Raw genomic sequence first — 19,578 nt, 5'->3', positions numbered from 1 at the left:
CTAAATCATTTCAATATATTTCAAAAACCTGATTATTGTGCATCTGTGTGTGGACAACTGAGTCACATATATTCATCATAAAAAGTTAACCTTTCAGCAATCTCCACTAGGATTTATGCATTAAATATACTTCTACCCAAAAAATTGGCATTAAATTTTTATAAATTTCCCTTTCAAGCCTTTTAATACTTAATCTATGCAGAGGTTTTAAAGACAATGTATGCAGTTTTATACAAGCAATTCTTGTAAAAGTTATTTAAATAGTCTACTGTGCCGAAGACAGGAAAAGCTCTTCTTCCTCATTTTTATCTGCGGCACCAGAGACCAAGCAGAAGAAACCACTGATGGAGCAGAACAGATATGGAAGTATTTCCAGAAAGACTGAGGCGTGTCCCACTCATCACATTGCCTGGGGCAAAATCTCTGCCGTTTACTTTTCAAATTGGCCCTTTCCGCACGGGCGGATTATGGCGCCCTGGGGACAGCAAAAACGCCGTCCCCAGGGAGCCATTCGCACAGGGGGCGCAGCTGCTTCGCAGCCGCGCCGCCCTTGCCCCGCCTAAGCAGCGCGAAGCTGCCGTTTCCCAACCTCGCTTGGGAAGCGAGGTTTATGGGAAATGGCAGCTTGGAGCCGCTGCCGTGCGAACGGCAGCGGCTCCAAGGCGCCCTCCCCCCTTCCACCCTCTACCTACCATGGCCGTGGCCGTTTGGCGCTTCGCCAAGGCCTGGGGACACGCCCCCCCTGCCCTCGACTGTGAACACTCGCGCGAGGCAAGGGGGACATGTCCCTGAGCCTGGGTACAATGCGCTGGGCGGCTCCACAACCACCAATAGGTTGGCAGCGAAGGGTGCTCCGTGGTGCCGTCTTCCCGGCTGTTTCTGGGACTGTTCGTGCGAACGGTCCCAGGAGGGTTGGGTCGGCGTGAAATACGCCGACCAACCCCCATCGTTGCCGTGCAGAAACGGCCATTGTGAAAAGTAAATGGCAGAGATTTTGCCCTAAGCTTCAGAACATCTCCACACATTTCAAACTGTGTGCCTAAACCTGCAGCATTGGAACAAAGCGGAGCCTGCAAATGATTTTGGTTCCTTTGATAGTTGGCCGTGACAGCTTCTGGTTCTCGCTTGCCCAATCAAGTTTGGTTTGCTGGAACGTTATATGTGAAATCTCTCTAAGAACATTTGTTTCATCCTCTGCCTTTCTTCCAAGGTATTTAGAATAGAGTTTGGGTTCTTCCTGCCTCCCAAAATATTTTTAAAGTTGTTCAGAATGTTTATTTTCTGACATCACGAAGATCTAACATCAGTTACTTTATGCTTTTGCAGACTATCACACCGGAAGTTCTTCACTTTTCAAAGACCACAAAAGCATATTTATTCTGCAATCCCATTCAAATATTTACTCATGAGTAGAGACAATGGGGGATCAGGCTGCAAAGATGCCATAAGCTTTGCATGGAATTTAGGGGAACTTTCTCCTAGGTAATCATGCTAAGGAGATGTTGACAAGACAATATTCTAAGAAAAACAACACATTGTATTGTCGAAGGCTTTCACGGCCGGAATCACTGGGGTGCTGTGTGGTTTCCGGGCTGTGTGGCCGTGTTCTAGCAGCATTCTCTCCTGACGTTTCACCTGCATCTGTGGCTGGCATCTTCAGAGGATTCTGTTTGCGCGATCTACCCAATAGTCACAAGCCTTTATTGGCATAAAATAAACATACAAAATCAGCATACAAAATTTGCCCATTATTGCTCACAATTATAGACACTGGTACTAAAATACTAAATACTAAAATATATACATGGTCCTTCTGTAACTATAGGACATTCCTTCAGCTAAGTTAACTCACTTAAACGTCATCGGATACTGACAGAAGCTAGAAAAATTACTGCTGGCTATATGTGGTCCATAATACATAGACATTGGTTGGTATTCATCTAGACTTATCGTCTATTATTGTTAGCAGAAGATTTTGCATACATTTCCTCACACACTGTAGGATCCATGTGTTGTTCAAAAAAGCATAAGGTATTTTAAGAGCATCAGTTAGATTGTTATGTACAGAAATGGGATAAGTACAGATTGTGACACTCTGATTCTTGCAAACCTTACACAATGAAAGAGGGTATGATCGAGTGTCTCCACCTGACTCATATAGCATGGACATAGCCTCCTCTGTTTATCAATTTGTTGATATCTGCCATAGAGCAGCATACAAGGCATTAGGATTGAATCTACTGGCCAGTGTTAAGCTCTTCTTAATTTGTTAGGCTTGGTGATCCACTGTAAATAATTGGCCATGTAGTCCTTGTTCAATTGGAATAAGCTTGAGGGTCGAGGGGGGAACACGTTTTCCTCGCGAGCTGTTATCATATCCCGATACTCTTGTTCTAATAGCTTAGTTTTCAAGCAGCTATATGCTTCTGATAGGGAACAAGAGGGACTACCGACTCTAATGAAAAGCCAAGAGTGTTGATTTTTCCCTCAACTAGTTTCAGCCACCTAGAATTTGCATATAGTCGGAAAGCATGAGGTGTAACAAACTGGAGTGCGATCCTGCAAATAGTGTGGATACAGTGAGCCAGTATCTGACAGTTCTCAGCCAGGCCATGCGCGGGCATATGATATTTGCCCGAGTTCTAAAACATAGGGCTGCATATGAAGCACAATTTGGTAAGCCCATAATTTTGTGGAAGAAAGCGGGACTGGGCTGTGTTGCTATATTTTTGTTTGCATAGCTCCGATCCAAATAGGTGCTCCATAGAGGGAGCTGAGAGTCGCATTTAGCATTGAACACCTTCAATGCGGATGTACTGGTGGCCCACAGTGAAAAAGAAAAGCTGAATTACTGGGGCACTGATCTGTTAGCTGCAGCGAGTGCTAATTTCCTATGTACTGCCCAATTAAGGTTGCTAGTAAGAGTTATGCCCAAATATTTGAACTGGTTAACTTGTTCTATGGGTCTGTTATTGATGGTCCATGTATGACTAGGGGGTCTTCTAGCGAAGACCAATATTTTGGTTTTTTCATAGTTAATTACCAGTTCGTTCCTCTTACAATATTCAGCACAGCAATTTAAGAGATCTACCAAAGTTTTTATGGTGCTCCTTTTTTTGTCCTGGATGATGATTGGAGTTTTTGTGTAGATATCTACCTGTGTGCATCGGTTTTCTGTATACTGTGTGAACCAATTGTTGGTTTGGTTTGCGGATGAATAAGACATCTAGAAATGGCAGATTCCCTTCATTTTCTTTTTCCATAGTAAATTGGATGTTTGGGTGGATCTTGTTGATATGGTCCAGGAACTTGTTTAGTTCTTCTTCTCAGATCCTCTGAAGATGCCAGCCACAGATGCAGACGAAACATCAGGAGAGAATGCTGCTAGAACACGGCCATACAGCCCGGAAACCACACAGCACCCCAAAAACAACACAGATTGCAACAAAATTCCGGACAACTTGATGAGATGTAACAAAAAACCAGTTCGTATGGGGAACTGGGAATCCTAATCCTTTACGTTACTGAACATACAAGCATTGATGTGTATAAATCAAACACAATATTGATGGAATTTCATATTGTGACAATAATTATTGACAATGGTAAAACAAATGAAAAGCCTTTAATGTAACTAACAGTAAGACTCATATCAAGCCATTGATTTCCAACGTTAACCTTCAGAGTGGAAAATTCCTGTCTTAGCAGAAGCAAGTCTCTGTTGGTACAAGAATTATTGTGCAGGAGAACAAGAGATGTCATTCATTAAAATGCATATTTTCTGGTAAAACTATCCACGTAACTTATTTGCTAAAAAATCCTATGTATCCTCTTGTGGATCGCAGTAATGATACTTGCAAAACAAACATGGACCTATAGCACTGTCAGGTATTCATGCAGCGAAACCCACCTACCTCCTAGCTCAACACACACCGGGTTATTAGATTTATTTTCTAGCCAAACAGGTTGAACTTTGAATATAAACACAATCCAATACAGACCACCAATCACCCGTTAAATCCTATCCTGTCAGACACAAGCAAGAGCCTTCAGATTGGGGAACTGAACCAATAAAAGGATGAACTTTTATTGCTTTTACTTTTGTCGTGATAAATCATAAACCAAAAACCTAAATACACAACATGAGTGTCTTTTGATTAAGATCTCCATAGTAGTAATTTTATAGGAGGGATGGCAGCGTAACATAGCCCAATTTCGCCAGCTGTCGGATGCTAAATAGAATAAGTATTTGGAAGACCTCCAAAGAAGACCCTGGAGAAAGGCCACGGCAAACTGCCTCTGCATCAGACTTCCCTTGAAAGCCCCCTGCTGGGTTCGTCCTAGATCAGCACTGACCTGGGGCGTTCAGACTGCCGCGGTGCTTAAGAAGGCCCAGCAAAGACTGTACTATCTGAGACTTTTAAGGAAACAACAACTGAATGCAAAACTCCTGGTGTCCTTTTACCGCTGTGCTATAGAGAGTGTCTTAACCTACTGCATCTGTGTGTGGTTCTCCAGTTGCACAGTGGCAGATAGGAAGGCGCTCCAAAGGGGGATCACTACTGCACAGAGGATTATCGGCTCCCCTCTCCCCTCCTTGGAAGAACTCTATAATTCCCCGAAGCCTAAAGAAAGCCCAAAATATTCTGAGAGACCCGTCTCATCCAGCACACTCTCTTTTAGAACTGTTACCATCTGGCAGACGATACAGGTCTATAAAAACTAGGACAAAGAGGCTTAGAGACAGCTTTTACTCTAGAGCTGTGGCTATGCTGAACTCCGTGGCTTCGTGTTGATGTGTTTGGGGCTGTGTAGGGATGGGTGGAGGAAGGGGAAAGTGAGGAGGGGATATGAGTCTGAAATTGTGTGCATTGAGGAATGCTGCTGTAAATTTCGTTGTGCGTGCACAATGACAATAAAATGCTTATGGATATTAGGTTCGATCAGACTTGCCTCCAAGCAACTGTATATAAATTCACAGTCATAGGCAAACAATCTTAGAAGCATGATAGAAAGCTAGAATGGAACAGAGATGCCAGAAGCCTGGAGAAAAATGTTCTGGTCCTTTACCAGAGGGGCTTATTGCGTGGGAATAGGTGGTAAAACACATAATCTAGTCAACAACATCCCAATTTTCTCAACCCCCCCCCCCCCCCGCCAAACCTGACTTAGGGCGACAGTGCGGGATTTTCAGGGCAAGAGACCTTCAGTGGTGGGTTACTTTGACCTTGGTATTCCTTAGTGCAACTACTATGGAAATCCCATTCAAATACTAGCCAAGGTCATGGCTGAGAATGTATGACTCGCTCCGAGTCACTCAGCAAGCTTCCAAGTAGGGATTCAAACTTGTCTTTCCCAGATCTGATTTCAACACTTTGTCTACAGCACTATGCTGACTGTCTGTATCAATTTACACTGTGAAATATGCCTCGAGTCTCAGTGAGAAGTGTGACTATTATTAATATAATAAATAAATCCAATAAACACATCATACTTTATCAATGTACCTGCAAACAATACAGACACATTTGATTTCCTGCTTCTTTTTTTGTGTGTGGAAAGTAACTGTGAATACAATACACAGTTACTTAAAAAAAAAAGAGAGCAGGAAATCAAATGTGTCTGTATTGTTTGCAAGTACATCAGTGTTTATGTGAAAACTTCACTTCATTGTGTCCATGATAGCTGTAACAACAGATGACATTTGAGACTGGTAAAAACTCGATATTACTTCCCTATATGACCGTATTACAAAACACACATGAGCATACTATGCAAAATTAAATCATTCAGGGAGGTATTTCTAATAAGGAAATAATGTTTTACCTATAATTGAATGTTTTAAGAATGGTTTAACAAAGGGTAAGTCACTGGACTACGCCACTCACTATCTGCACTATCTATTATCTGTTGATGTATTACTCTACTGTGATTGTTTATTATTTAGACTTGTTTATCTGCCCATTTATAATTATAGCCGTTTATCTGCCAATTGTACTGCTTCCTTATGCCTTGCTCCCTTCTAATATTTACGTTCTTATCCCATCCCCCTAACGTTCCCATACTTTTTTGTGTTCTCAATTTTCTTCTGCCAGTAATTCCTTTCAATATACATGTAAGTCTTTAATATATGTTAGCCTTTTTAGTGTATCTGATGTACCTTTCGTGGGTCGATGATGATAACAGTGACAGATGTATTATCCTCTTGTGTCACTTCTGCATCACTTCCTCTGCCACGTTAGTACTAATGCTCGGTTTCAATCTTGTTGCAGATTTTCTTACTTGGGATTGATTCTTACATCCTCATCCTATTGCATGGCTTACTGGATGCCCCAATCCATTGATTTGCACTGTTTTACACCGTGGAATACTCCTTCGCTGTCACTGAGATGGGTGGACTGGGGGTAATGCAAATACACAGACCACCAGCACATGCTGCACCAGCCCCTCTTAATTCAGTGCCCTTCACGCCTAACACCAGGCAGGCAGGCGCCAAATCTTTGCTTTGCACGGGAAAAGTGTTCCCTAGGCTACCTGGCAAGGAGAGCAAACCCCACTGCACATCCTCATGCCCCATTCAGACGTGACACCAGACACGCCACGCGTTCCTTGCAGAGAAGCCCCACTAAGTTCTCCGGCGGTTCTGAAAGGTGGAGGACCGAGGCAGCGAACTGCAGCCTCCTCGGGGCGGAGCCTCCTCCGGCCTCTAACAGAGAAGCGAAGGGTCTCTACTCAGCACGCATGCGCGGCTCTTCCTCGTCTTCAACCCCGCCCCACAACCCGCGCGCAGGCGCAAATCCGCCCGGCCGCTTACCTGAGGGGGGACGGCGCCCAAGCACGGGGTGGCCGCCCGCCTTTTCTTAGCGGAGCTGCCGTTGCCCGGGCTGGAGGGGCGCTTCTTGCTTCGAGGCGGCCCGGCTCCGGCGCCTGCCCCGGGAAGGCCGCCTGGGGCCACCGCCGGCGGGGAGGCAGCGGCGGGACTCGGAGCCGCCATGGGCCCAGCGCAGCCGCTTTTGGCGCTCCGCTCAGGGGGGCGGGGCCGGGGGCGGGGCCAATCGGAGAGGACCTGAGAAGGGGAGGCTGTAGTGACACGTGACCTGCCTGGGGTCTTCTTTCTCCTGTTTTGCAGCAGGGTGTGCGCGTGTGCATGTCAAGAGAGAGGACGTTTCTCTCTGTGTGTGTCTATGTATATACCCTGTTTCCCCGAAAACAAGACAGTGTCTTATATTAATTTTTGCTCCCAAAGATGCACTATGTCTTATTTTCAGGGGATGTCTTAATTTGCCGCTCCACAGCTGGTTGATGGGCATGCTTGCAAACAAAAACTTTGCTACGTCTTACTTTCGGGGGATGCTTTATATTTAGCACTTCAGCAAAACCTCTACTACGTCTTATTTTCAGGGGATGTCTTATTTTCGGGGAAACGGTATATGTGTTCTGTAGAGAGCGAGAGAGCGTGTGTATGTGTGTATTTGTGCATGAATATATATACAAATACTTTACTTAGACTTAGTTCTAACCGGGCACATAGGGCAACAGGCGTCCTCCATTGATTTTGGTTGGCTGCAACGAACTTCATCCCATGAGATACAAGCCTCGTTTAGGTCTTTGAACGTCTGGCGCCATGTCTTCCATGGTCTACCTCGCTTTTGCTTTCCTCCAGATGGGACCCATCGCATCACGGTCTTCAGGAGACGGTGACCTGGTAGGCGTAGGATGTGCCCAGCAAGACGCAATTGTCGCTCTGTCACAATGTCCTGCAGCCTCCGTATACCACATCTGCGCAGAATCTCCTTGTTGTAATATAGTCACGATAAGTGCCTCCAACAATCTTGCGAAGGCACTGCTGCTGGAACACGTTCAGCTTTTGGGCTATTCTTGCAGTGGCCTTCCATGTTTCACTGGCTTAAATTGCAGTTGGTATATACACATTCACAAACACATGTGTGTATTTATGTGTATGTAGATATATACATGTGCACATACACCTATGTATATATACACGTGTCCTATATATATAGAGGACTATATGTTTGTGAATGTATGTATATAAACACACATGTATATACATAGGTCCTAGAGAGAGAGAGGGCACATATATGTTTGTGTGTATATATGTGTTCGGTCTGAATCCTTGAAACAACAAACAATCTCTGGAATATTGATCAGTATTGAAAAGATAACGAAGCACCCAGCTTGCAAGAAGCAAGTTCTGAGGAACCTGGCTTCTGGGCCCTTCTTTATTCAGAAGCAATCCCCCCTCCCAATTTCCCAAAGAATGTAAGAAAGAGTTATTTCAGCACCTTGGCACCCCAAGCTCAGCAATAGCTACCAGCCATCTGGACTTCTACCCCTATGAGTCAACGGAAACATCCCCTTTTCCCGTGGAAGAGGAAGGTGTCAGCGATAAGCCTAGATATCTACAAAGTGTGTGAAAGGGAGAGTACAGATCAAGGAAAGAATGTTTCTTTTCAGCAAATTAATATATAGCAAGCTGCATATATTTTGTAGCAATTACATTGACAGAAATGTACTTTAATCACCCAGATATGGTTAGGCTATTTCAGTCTAGGAATGCCCCTCAATCAATTAGGGGCCATCCCTGACAATATGTATGTGTGTGTTTATATCTACACACACAAACACAAACATACGCATATTAACAAATTGCTGCTGCTGGAAAGATATATGTAACCAGCCTGCTACATTGTATCAACTGCCATCTGTGCATTCTTTCCTTGATCTTTATGGAATCTTGAGCTTCACACGCTTTGTGGACAACTAGGCTTCCCCTGGTACCTCTGTCCCATGGGAACTGTGTTACATTGTTATCTTGCAGGGCAAGAAGCCAGGTGACTTTCTCTTGCTACCTGCTTGTGACCTTGGGGTGTCTTAGCTCCAAAGGCTGATTTTTCACAAGTTCTTGGGGAAACGGGATAGGGGCTCACTTGGGGGATAAAGGGGACTGTGAATGCCTGCATCGCCAGAACTGGCTTTACCAATGTGGTACTTAGATGCCTGCTCAATAAATGCTGCTGATCAATACTCCAGAGTCCGTTTGTTGGCTTAAGAGTCTGAGACCTAACACCTAGTAAAAGGATCGAATGGTTGGTGATGTGGAGGATCTCAGCTGAGATTGTGGAGAACCAATGCCAGTCTGAGCAGACAGTGCTGACCTTGACGGACCACGGCTCTCCCTTGCCAGGATCGTGGGCTCGCCTTCTCCTTTGATTTGGTGGGAAGGAGGGCTGGTGTAAATTGGCCCTTGCAGGCTACACACACACTTTCCTGGCTGAGTTGCCAAGACATCTCTGGCTGAGCCATCCGGGCCCAGAGGTCTCTCCTTCAGTTAGAGCTGGCATGACCCAGGAGCTGCCTGAGCCAAGATGGATGAAGGCAGCCCAGGTAAGAGCCGAGGCTGCAGGAACTGGCCTCCTGGATTGTTGCTGTGCCAGACTCTCCTCTGCTGCTTCAGCCCCGGCGGCTCAGGGATGTTGCTGCTGCTTGCTGAGTCTGGGGCCCTGGGGTTGTCCAGGTAGGCCAGTCAGGCCAATCCCAGACAGCAGCAGTTTTAAATCAGAAAACTTGCTAGGCCAAACCCCGCAGAACCTCGTCCAATTTCTAGAAATCTTGGCATGTACCCAGAAGGCCATTGGGATGTGCTGTCACAGGGACCCCCCCAGCATAAAGCATTATTTCTCCCCGTTGGTAATGTGCTAAGAAGCCACAATCGCCCATTGTTCCCTTACTTGTGTGTGTGAGCAGAGTAATTAACATCGCGAAGGCACACAACCAGATTAAAGTGTACGTACGGGTTTATTCAGGAACTGACATACTTGGTAGTGAAGAGGAGGGGGTGTCCCCTTCATGTTTACTAATTGGGGGGGGCATGCTAGCTGTTGTGTCACAAAAATGCTAACAGAAGGGAATGAAGAATTGCAGCTGCAGCAGCATACGTCAGAATCGTATATGTTTTTTTGAGTAGATCTGTATTTAGAAGCAGATTCTTTAAAACTTTTATGTTTCTCTAGCTGGAGAAATTCAGTAAAAATCCATTTTCTTCTTCAAGGATACAACTACTCAAATTGCCACATTCACTCAGGGCTAAATCACAAATGCTGTTTCTCCAGGATTCCATTGTTTGAAAGGAGCAGGAAGAACTAAAATGTTAATTGTCATGAAGAAGGAGGAGGAGGAGAAGAGGAGGAGGATTTATACCCCCCCCCCCTTTCTCTCCTGTAAGGAGACTCAAAGGGGCTTACAATCTCCTTTCCCTACCCCCACCACAACAAACACCCTGTGAGGTGTTTAAAAAGTTTTTGACCAACTCTATGTGGTCTCAGCCAAAGGAAGAGTCAACTTGTTACAGCTCTGTAGTTGATATGGTGTTCACTGGAACTAATGGTGGTGTGTGAGCAATGTTGTGTTGTGTGATTTGGCCCCTTCTGTGAGAGTGAGAGCGTGGGATATATGATCTGTGTTCAACAAGCTTGAAGAAAGACCCGCCACTGCTTTCCACGGTAGCTACAACTCTGGAACCATCAGCAGGTCTTTTTACACACCGACAGGTCTCCAGATGTATAGTCTAATTCTTGCAAATGAATTCTAGGTTTCTGAACCGCTGGACCAAACCCATAGCAAGGAGGAAAGCCCTTGGCCTGGCCCCGCAGCAGCAGCAGCAGCAGGAGGAGGAGGAGGCGGCGGCGGCGGAAGAGGAAGAGGAGGAAGAGGAGGAGAAAGAAGAAGGAGAAGAAGGAGAAGAAGAGTTTGGATTTATATCCCCCCTTTCTCTCCTGCAGGAGACTCAAAGGGGCTGACAATCTCCTTGCCCTTCCCCCCTCACAACAAACACCCTGTGAGGTGGGTGGGGCTGAGAGAGCTCCGAGAAGCTGTGACTAGCCCAAGGTCACCCAGCTGGCGTGTGTGGGAGTGCCCAGGCTAATCTGAATTCCCCAGATAAGCCTCCACAGCTCAGGCGGCAGAGCTGGGAATCAACCCCGGTTCCTCCAGATTAGATACACGAGCTCTTAACCTCCTACGCCACTGCTGCTCTAAGAGACCAAAGACTGGCGCCCCCCCCCCCCCCGGCCCAACCTCCATCAACAGCGGCTGGCCGCCTCCCTGCCTGGTCTTCAGCCTCTTCCTCTTGTGTTGCTGGGCCGAGGGGCACCCTGCAGGCCCACGGAAGGGATGCCCCATGTCCCTCTGGCAGGTACGCCACTGATGATCACTAGGACTGTAAACATTACTCCAAAATCTGGAACGTGAGTTTCTGTTCTACAACACGTTTTTCTGTTGGAATTCGAGACATCCCCTACCGAGATGAAGCTGCATTATATTGTCAGAAAAATCTATCCGTTTGTCCTGTGTGTCCTCTGATTGGCAGCAGTCTGGCACTTTCCCTGGCCGGTGTTTCTGAACTAGAAATGCCTCGGAATGAATCAGAGACTTTCTGAATTCAAGGCAAGAGTTCCATCTCTGACCTGTGACTTGCATGTCAGCTTTATCACAATCAGTCAGACAGCAGCAAAATGGGAAAGAGGGAATGAGGCCCAGCATTCAGCGTGCTCTGAGATCCTTATGTCATTTATCCACACAGCAGTCGTGTGAAGCAGGTTTTTGATGCAGTGATTCTGAACCCAGCTTCCTTTGGATCATACTATTTTGCATAGTTCTGTGGATTTACCTTAGGTTATTTTTCAATAAGGACTACAAGCCAGTGTTGAGACAGGCTGCATAGATTCATTGTTTTTCCATGAGGGTCACAAAATTCGTTTAGCGAGTTAAGTCTCAAGCTGCCAGACCAAGGGCTGTTTGTGCACTTGTGTTCTGCCTTGCAACAAGCACACTTTCCTTCGCTATAGATGTTCCTTTATGCATTTTTTTGGCCATTTTTGTAGCCATCATAGGGCAGAGCAGAGAAGCTGCACGTTTTCCAAATGCTAACAAAAGGCGACCTTTCCTGTTGCTTCGCTTTCCCCCACAAAGCAAAAGTTAAATAGGAAGCATAATTATTTATCTGGGTTTTGTTGCTGCTTCTTTCCTTCCCCAACAATACCAACAGCACTCCTGGCAACCATTTCCAAATGATCGGACAGGCTTTGTTTTTGTGTTTGTTTCTTGGGTTTTTTTTTAAATCACTGCAGGTCTATCGCTGGAGCAAGGGACCCTGAACGAAACGGTCGTGGTTTATTGAGCTATCCATTGACTAAAGATGCTGGGGTAAAACAAGCAGGGGGAGGGGGAGGCAGCCTCCCCAAATGGAGTTTGCAGTGAAACAACAAGGCATGCAGGATTTAAACTTTTGCCCCGTTGGACTGGCAGGAGTACTATTTTAGATGCAAATAGCACAGGCAAACAGGGTTCTGCTAGTGTGGTACATTTTATTATGTATCTGTGTGATTTAGTTTGGTCCTACTGGGTGGAGCTCTTGGTTTCAGCTTCTAGTTCTTGTCCGTTAGCTAACCCTGATGGTTGTAAGAGGTGCTTTCCTTGCAAATAAAAACGTGTTTTCGACCAGCTTGTCTCTGCTTGAATGGATCTGAGAACCAGTGCCTGAGAGAGCCCAAGGGGCACACACCATAAGGGGAATGCTACAGCTAGGGACACTTCTTCAGGAGGGTAATCTCTTGTGTAAGCAGAAAACCCCATTGTGAAGCAAACAGCCTTGCGGAAAGCAGTAACTACACAAAAGCTCCTCAATCGGCTTGCCTCTCCAGCTTGATGCCATCATCCCTCCACAGTGCCACCACTACTAAGGATAAAAGTTAAAAGTTTGTTTGCCCTGAAACCTGTGGTGAAAAGTGCTGTCAAGTTGCAGCCAACTTATTGTGATCTTGTAGGGTTGTCAGGGCTAGAGAGAAGTAAAGGTGGTTTGCTATAGTGTCAGCGGGATTGTATCTATGTGCTGCAGGCAGGCAGGCAGGGCATGGTCAGGTCCAGCCTCGCTGGACACAGTGTGTAACAGACTTCCCTCTGTGATACACCTCTAAAGATGCCAGCCACAGATGCAGGCAAGACGTTAGGAACAAGATCCACCAGACCACAGCCACACAGCCCGGGAAACCCACCAGAACCAGTCCAATGTTATCTTTTTTTGAAAAGCGCGGGATAAGGGAAATCTTGCTGGGTGTGCCTAATTTAGGCTTGGAAGCCATGCAGAAGTTATGGCTGAACTGGGATGTTTCAGCAGCAGTGGCACAGGAGGTTAAAAGCTCGTGTATCTAATCTGGAGGAACTGGGTTTGATTCCCAGCTCTGCCGCCTGAGCTGTGGAGGCTTATCTGGGGAATTCAGATTAGCCTGTGCACTCCCACACACGCCAGCTGGGTGACCTTGGGCTAGTCACAGCTTCTCAGAGCTCTCTCAGCCCCACCCACCTCACAGGGTGTTTGTTGTGAGCGGGGAAGGGCAAGGAGATTGTCACCCCCTTTGAGTCTCCTGCAGGAGAGAAAGGGGGGATATAAATCCAAACTCTTCTTCTTCTTCTCCTTATCCCAGGATATATTAGCCATGGGGAAAACGTCAGTGTCTTGCACAATGACATCATTTCTGGTGTGATGCAGAAGTAGTGGCATTGTGCCAGGGGACACACTGTCAATTTTCTCAAAACTCTATACAGGGCAAGTGTCCCCCCCCCCCCCATGCAATGCTGCACTTCTGCATTGCATCAGAAGATAAATAAATCATGCACAGATGCCAATCACCATTCCTTGCGCCCACCTCTCAACATCTCCTGCTGGTTGCCAGGAAGGACCTGGCAATGCTTGGTATAAATGAAGGCGGGGGGGGAGGGGATAAAATATCCTTGTGGAAGGCTTTCATGAAGCTGGGCAAGAAGTATCCCAGAAAAGCTGAGAAAAGCTTTCTGTATTGACTGAGGGGAAAACATTTGACTCCGTTCCTATGCAACTTTACCACAAGTTTCCTCAGACATTGCTTTATTTACTTTTCATCCTCCAAATATATTCTGTGTTTTTTGTACGTTCAAGGAGTTTTGCAAGTAGGAATCGTCATTACAAGCCCATAAAAATCCCTCAGAACAGCAAGATCAAGGCATCTACAGATAAAGCACAGCTCATACACAAGGTTTAAAAGGTTGCTGAAATAGGAACATTGTGTTTTGTGGTTCTGGAAGATGAGGCACTTCTTGGGGTCAATAGGAAATATTTGGTGGGGGGAATGGTTGAAAAAGCCCTAGAGCAGTGGTGGCGAACCTTTGGCACTCCAGATGTTATGGACTACAATTCCCATCAGCCCCTGCCAGCATGGCCAATTGGCCATGCTGGCAGGTGTGGATGAGAATTGTAGTCCATAACATCTGGAGTGCCAAAGGTTCACCACCACGGCCCTAGAGGGATGCTCTCTTGGTGGTAGAGAGTGCTGTCAAGTCTCAGTCAACCTTTGGCAACCCCATGGGTTTTTCCAAGGCAAGTGACCTTCAGAAGTTGCCTGCCTCTGCATAGCAATCTTGGGCTTCCTTCGTCTGCCACCCAAATACTAACCAGGACTGACCCTGCTTAGCTTCCGAGATGATCTGGCTAGCATGGTCCAATTAATTGGATCAAATTAATTGGATCAATTAAAAGATCTCCAAATGTTATCAATGCATCTCACGATTACTAGGGGAAAAGGCCTGTGATTTTATCAATGTGATTTCATCAATGGGGCACAAGCAGCATTGAAATGCAGTTCAATGTAGCAAAATGCAATGCAAAGTGCAAAGCAAAATGCAAAGTGATGCACATAGGGGCAAAAAAATCCAAACTTCACATACACGCTACAGGGGTCAGTGCTATCAGTCACAGACCAGGAAAGGGATTTGGGCATCTTAGTTGATAGTTCCATGGGAATGTCAACTCAATGCATGGCAGCTGTGAAAAAGGCAAACTCTATGCTGGGGAACATTAGGAAAGGAGTTGATAATAAAACTGCAAAGATTGTCATGCCCTTATATAAAGTCGTGGTGCGACCGCACTTGGAGTACTGTGTTCAGTTCTGGTCGCCACATCTCAAAAAGGATATTGAAGAGATAGAAAAAGTGCAGAGAAGGGCAACCATGATTGAGGGACTGGAGCACCTTCCTTATGAGGAGAGGCTGCAGCGTTTGGGACTCTTTAGTTTGGAGAGGAGACGTCTGAGGGGGGATATAATTGAAATCTATAAAATTATGCATGGGGTAGAAAATGTTGACACAGAGAAATTTTTCTCTCTTTCTCACAATACTAGAACCAGGGGGCATACATTGAAAATGCTGGGAGGAAGAATTAGGACTAATAAAAGGAAACACTTCTTCACGCAACGTGTGATTGGTGTTTGGAATATGCTGCCGCAGGAGGTGATGATGGCCACTAACCTGGATAGCTTTAAAAGAGGCTTGGACAGATTTATGGAGGAGAAGTCGATCTATGGCTACCAATCTTGATCCTCCTTGATCTCAGATTGCAAGTGCCTTAGGAGAGCAGGTGCTCAGGAGCAGCAGCAGCAGAAGGCCATTGCTTTCACATCGTGCATGTGAGCTCCCAAAGGCACCTGGTGGGCCACTGTGAGTAGCAGAGTGCTGCACATGAGCTAGATCAGGGGTAGGGAACCTGCGGCTCTCCAGATGTTCAGGAACTACATTTCCCATCAACCCCTACCAGCATGGCAAATTGGCCATGCTGACAGAGGCTGATGGGAATTGTAGTTCCTGAACATCTGGAGAGCCGCAGGTTCCCTATCCCTGAGCTAGATGGACTCTGGTCTAGATGGGCTCTGATGGACTAGATGGACTCTGGTCTGATCCAGCAGGCTAGTTCTTATGTTCTTATGTTCCTCTGTCTAATTATTTCTTTATAAGTCTGTTGGCCACAAGTACATTTGTAAGGAGTTCTTCAAAAGAAGAAACAATGTTAAGGCCAACCAAACACATTGCATTCCTCCAGTGAGGTTTATGAAGCCACCTGCCATTTTCTAGCTTATTCTTTCACATCCTTCGGTGCTTTGATAACTTAGCAAGCCCCACGGAGCCAAAAGTCTCCGTTTGCACTTATTCTCTATATTTTTCTGTTAGAACAGAAATACCTTTGTTAAATACCACCATTTAAAAGAAGAGTTTGAACTTTGGATGATGGAAGACTAATTAAAAAAGCTTTTTAGTCAGACTAAAAGAACTGACGTCAGTTGTAAGCTTTCAAACTGTCCTCTCCAGGGTATTGCTACAAAGACAGAAATGGGGTTGCCGAGCAGAGACACGCTTCCCCCTCCACGTCGATTGTGCTGGGCTTTGGCGTTATTCTTAATGCTCACAAATTCTCCTCTATCTAAAGTGACCAATAAAGAGAATTTAACATTTTATACTTCGTAAATATTTGATAATGGTGACGTGGAGCTGTGTGAGGTTAATTTATCATCCAAGAACATTTGGGGTGGGGTTTTAGAAATTGTACCGATTTAAAATATTCTTCTGTAAAAGTAGCCATCTCTTTTTAAACGTTCCCTGGATAATACACCCTATAAATGTCAGCCTAGAAGATGAACAAAACCAACAAACAGCCTAAAGTGCTTCTTGTATATAATAAAAAAAATACTGTTTATGATTTTCCAGTCTTTTCTATGTGCCTTTGCTTTTTGCAGGGCTCACCTCATTTATCCCAATAATAACACTGAATCGCTCATGATCCAAATTTGTCACATGGCTGTAATTAACAACAGCTTCTAACACACTCACACCCGCAATCCTACTTTGAACTGGTTGTGGCGCAGTTGTTTTAATGTGGTACCAAAGATCAGCATTCTTTCCATAGTTTGATTTTCTAGGATATAGTTTCTCATCTTGAAAACATAGAGAGGGCTGGAGCAGTAAAGATTTAACTTTATCCTTCTGTTCTAAAAATAATCATGGCAGAGTATAGTTTGTGGCAGAGTGTCGTTTGGACAGACCGAGCGCTGCTGCACACCTGTGGTGACGGCAGGACCTCTGCCTTGAAGCACAGCCCCCAACAGCTCTGAAAATGTTTGCATGAAGGACTGAGAAGTTCGGGTCAGAGATGGGATCCCTCGGCTGCCGTAAAACCATTTCCCTCCCTTTCGGTGATTCGTGGTGAAACGCAGAAGTGATCTTGCCATGATGTACCTCTGAAGGTGCCCGCGATAGTTGTAGGTCCGTGGTGGCGAACCTTTGGGACTCCAGATGTTATGGACTACAATTCCCATCAGCCCCTGCCAGCACGGCCAATTGGCCATGCTGGCAGGGGCTGATGGGAATTGTAGTCCATAACATCTGGAGTCCCAAAGGTTTTCCACCACTGTTGTAGGTGAAACATTAGGAGCAAAAACTACCAGACCACAGTCGCACGGCCTGGAAAACTGAACAACAGCCAACTGAGTCTGACTGTAAATGCTTTCAATGATACGCTTGTCTATTTTTGTTGCAACTGATTAGTGGAATTTCAGGCTGCCAACTGGAGGAAAATGTCCTGAATAGAGGCTTAATGGGAGCAGCAGTGGTGTAGTGGCTAAGAGCAGGTGCACTCTGATCTGGAGGAACCGGGTTTGATTCCCAGCTCAGCCACTTGAGCTGTGGAGGCTTATCTGGGGAATTCAGATTAGCCTGTGCACTCCCACACACACCAGCTGGGTGACCTTGGGCTAGTCACAGCTTCTCGGAGCTCTCTCAGCCCCACCTACCTCACAGGGTGTTTGTTGTGAGGGGGGGAAGGGCAAGGAGATTGTAAGCCCCTTTGAGTCTCCTACAGGAGAGAAAGGGGGGATATAAATCCAACCTCCTCCTCCTCTTCTTCTTCTTCTTCTTCTTCTTCTTCTTCTTCTTCTTCTTCTTCTTAATCTGTGGAAATGGCACATGTAGGCAGTTCATGCCCCGGGCGTAGTTCCCCCTCCCTTCATCACTGGCAATGGCAAACCACCTCTGAACATCTCTTGCCTTGAAAACCCCATAAGGGAGTCATCATAAGCTAGCTGCGATTTGATGACACTTTCTACCAAACCCGTAAAATATTGTGCCTTAATAACATTAGGGTATGAACATAACAAGTTTAATGGCAAAACACCTTCCTGAAATAGCATATTTTTAAAATTAGTTGTGGGAATAACAGCCTAATAGTTGATGCTCCAATATTGCTCAGAGGCCGAGTCTAATATGTTATTTGTCATCTTCAGTGATTTATAAAATCAGCAGATCAGGAAGTAAATGACCTTGCAGGATTTTGCCTTCCCTCCTGCCAGTGACCCTGCTGAGAACTCTGCTAATAGGGAAAGGCGACTTGTCAGGGGGGATTAATTAGCTTTCTTTTGCATAGAGCACCTGAATTAAATCCATGCTACATGGGAGTGACTAAGAACCAAGATAATCCAGACGTGGGGACATTTTCCCATGTTTTAATATGCACATTTTTAGTTCATTGGGAATGCCATCAAATTTTTGCCAACGCACAGGTGAGAGTAGCATTTTACTTTGTGATGAGATGTTGCACTGGTTGCTTTAACAGAAATAAAACTGTTTTATAATTATATTCAGCTGAAGGTCGTGGGCTTTTTATTCTAATAGAGGGAACTTGGTGGTATGGGCAGAATTGGTTCCACTCTGCTTGTTTGTTAAGTTCTGAAAGTAGTGTTGGAGCGAGACAATTTACCATGTTCAGACCCTGGGAGCACTATAGCACTCTAGATTTTATGAGTAATCTTTTCTTAATGAATGAAATGCCTTTCTTTGCCTAACCTGGGGGCTTCTCTCTGCATCCTCATTCTCTTCCTGTGCCCTTTGTATTCTATCTCTCTCTGTCCACATGGATCAGCAAGGAGTAGGACACATGTAGTGGTCTCTCCTGTAGAAGTCATGCCTTTTCACTTGCACACACGTGATGCCGGATTTGTTGGTCATTTGTGATAGGGAATACTAGTATTCTTTAGAATAAGCTTCACTCGCTCTTTTTGACTGCAGCAAGCATGTGAATTGAATCACCCTAAATAAATGTTTTACTTTTTTGCAATATATTTGCTCAAGAGTTTATTCACTGCAAGTGATATGGCTCTCCCATGACTGTGCAACTTTTCTATATTAACTAATATATATCCCCAGGAACTATTTCCTCCTAGATAAGTCCCACTGATTTCAACTGGACCAAGGTAGAACAGTGGCTTCAGTGCTGAATTTGTAGCCTGAGCATCTGAGTTTAAACCCCAGTCTGGTTCAGCTAAACCCTGATCTATGTATGCAGAAGAATGTGTCAGACGCTCGAATGTGGAAATAACAGAGACCGTAGGAAAGTCCAAAAGCAGTTTATTCCATGCGAAGAGTAACAATGTAAAGCAGGATCTGAGCTAGAGAGCTCAGATCCAGGACTTATATCTTTCAATCCCCTCCGTTTCGCCCCACACCAAATGTCCATTACAGTTTCTACTACTACAAAGCTACAAAGAACCTGGGAACCTTTCACACCTCTTTGGAGATAGGCTGGCGCCAGGAGATTGCTCACAGGAGATTGCTAGGAAGGAAAGAGGGAAACAGGAAAACAATTGCAAATCACACACAGCAAGACATCAAGATACTGACAGGCCTGGTCCTGACAAATGAGGGGATAGG

General features: G+C 45.4%; 1 protein-coding gene across 3 annotated transcripts in view; it reads right to left on the bottom strand.

Moving 5' to 3' along the window:
- INO80C (INO80 complex subunit C) overlaps window positions 1-7,049 on the bottom strand; it is a 49,670-nt gene extending 42,621 nt beyond the window's left edge. For all 3 annotated transcript variants that reach the window (XR_007245790.1, XM_048511395.1, XM_048511396.1), the window contains exon 1: window positions 6,815-7,049. Coding sequence is in view for 2 of the 3 variants with exons in the window: in XM_048511395.1 (XP_048367352.1) it covers window positions 6,815-6,994 (180 nt within the window). In the remaining variant the exon portion in view is untranslated. The remainder of the gene's footprint in view (window positions 1-6,814) is intronic.
- Between the last annotated feature and the right edge of the window lie 12,529 nt (window positions 7,050-19,578).

The sequence above is a fragment of the Sphaerodactylus townsendi genome, linkage group LG11 (assembly GCF_021028975.2).
Source record: "Sphaerodactylus townsendi isolate TG3544 linkage group LG11, MPM_Stown_v2.3, whole genome shotgun sequence".
In the NCBI taxonomy this organism is placed as follows: domain Eukaryota; kingdom Metazoa; phylum Chordata; class Lepidosauria; order Squamata; family Sphaerodactylidae; genus Sphaerodactylus; species Sphaerodactylus townsendi.
Note: the sequence above shows the minus strand (reverse complement) of the source record. Positions and strands in the feature narration are given on the sequence as shown.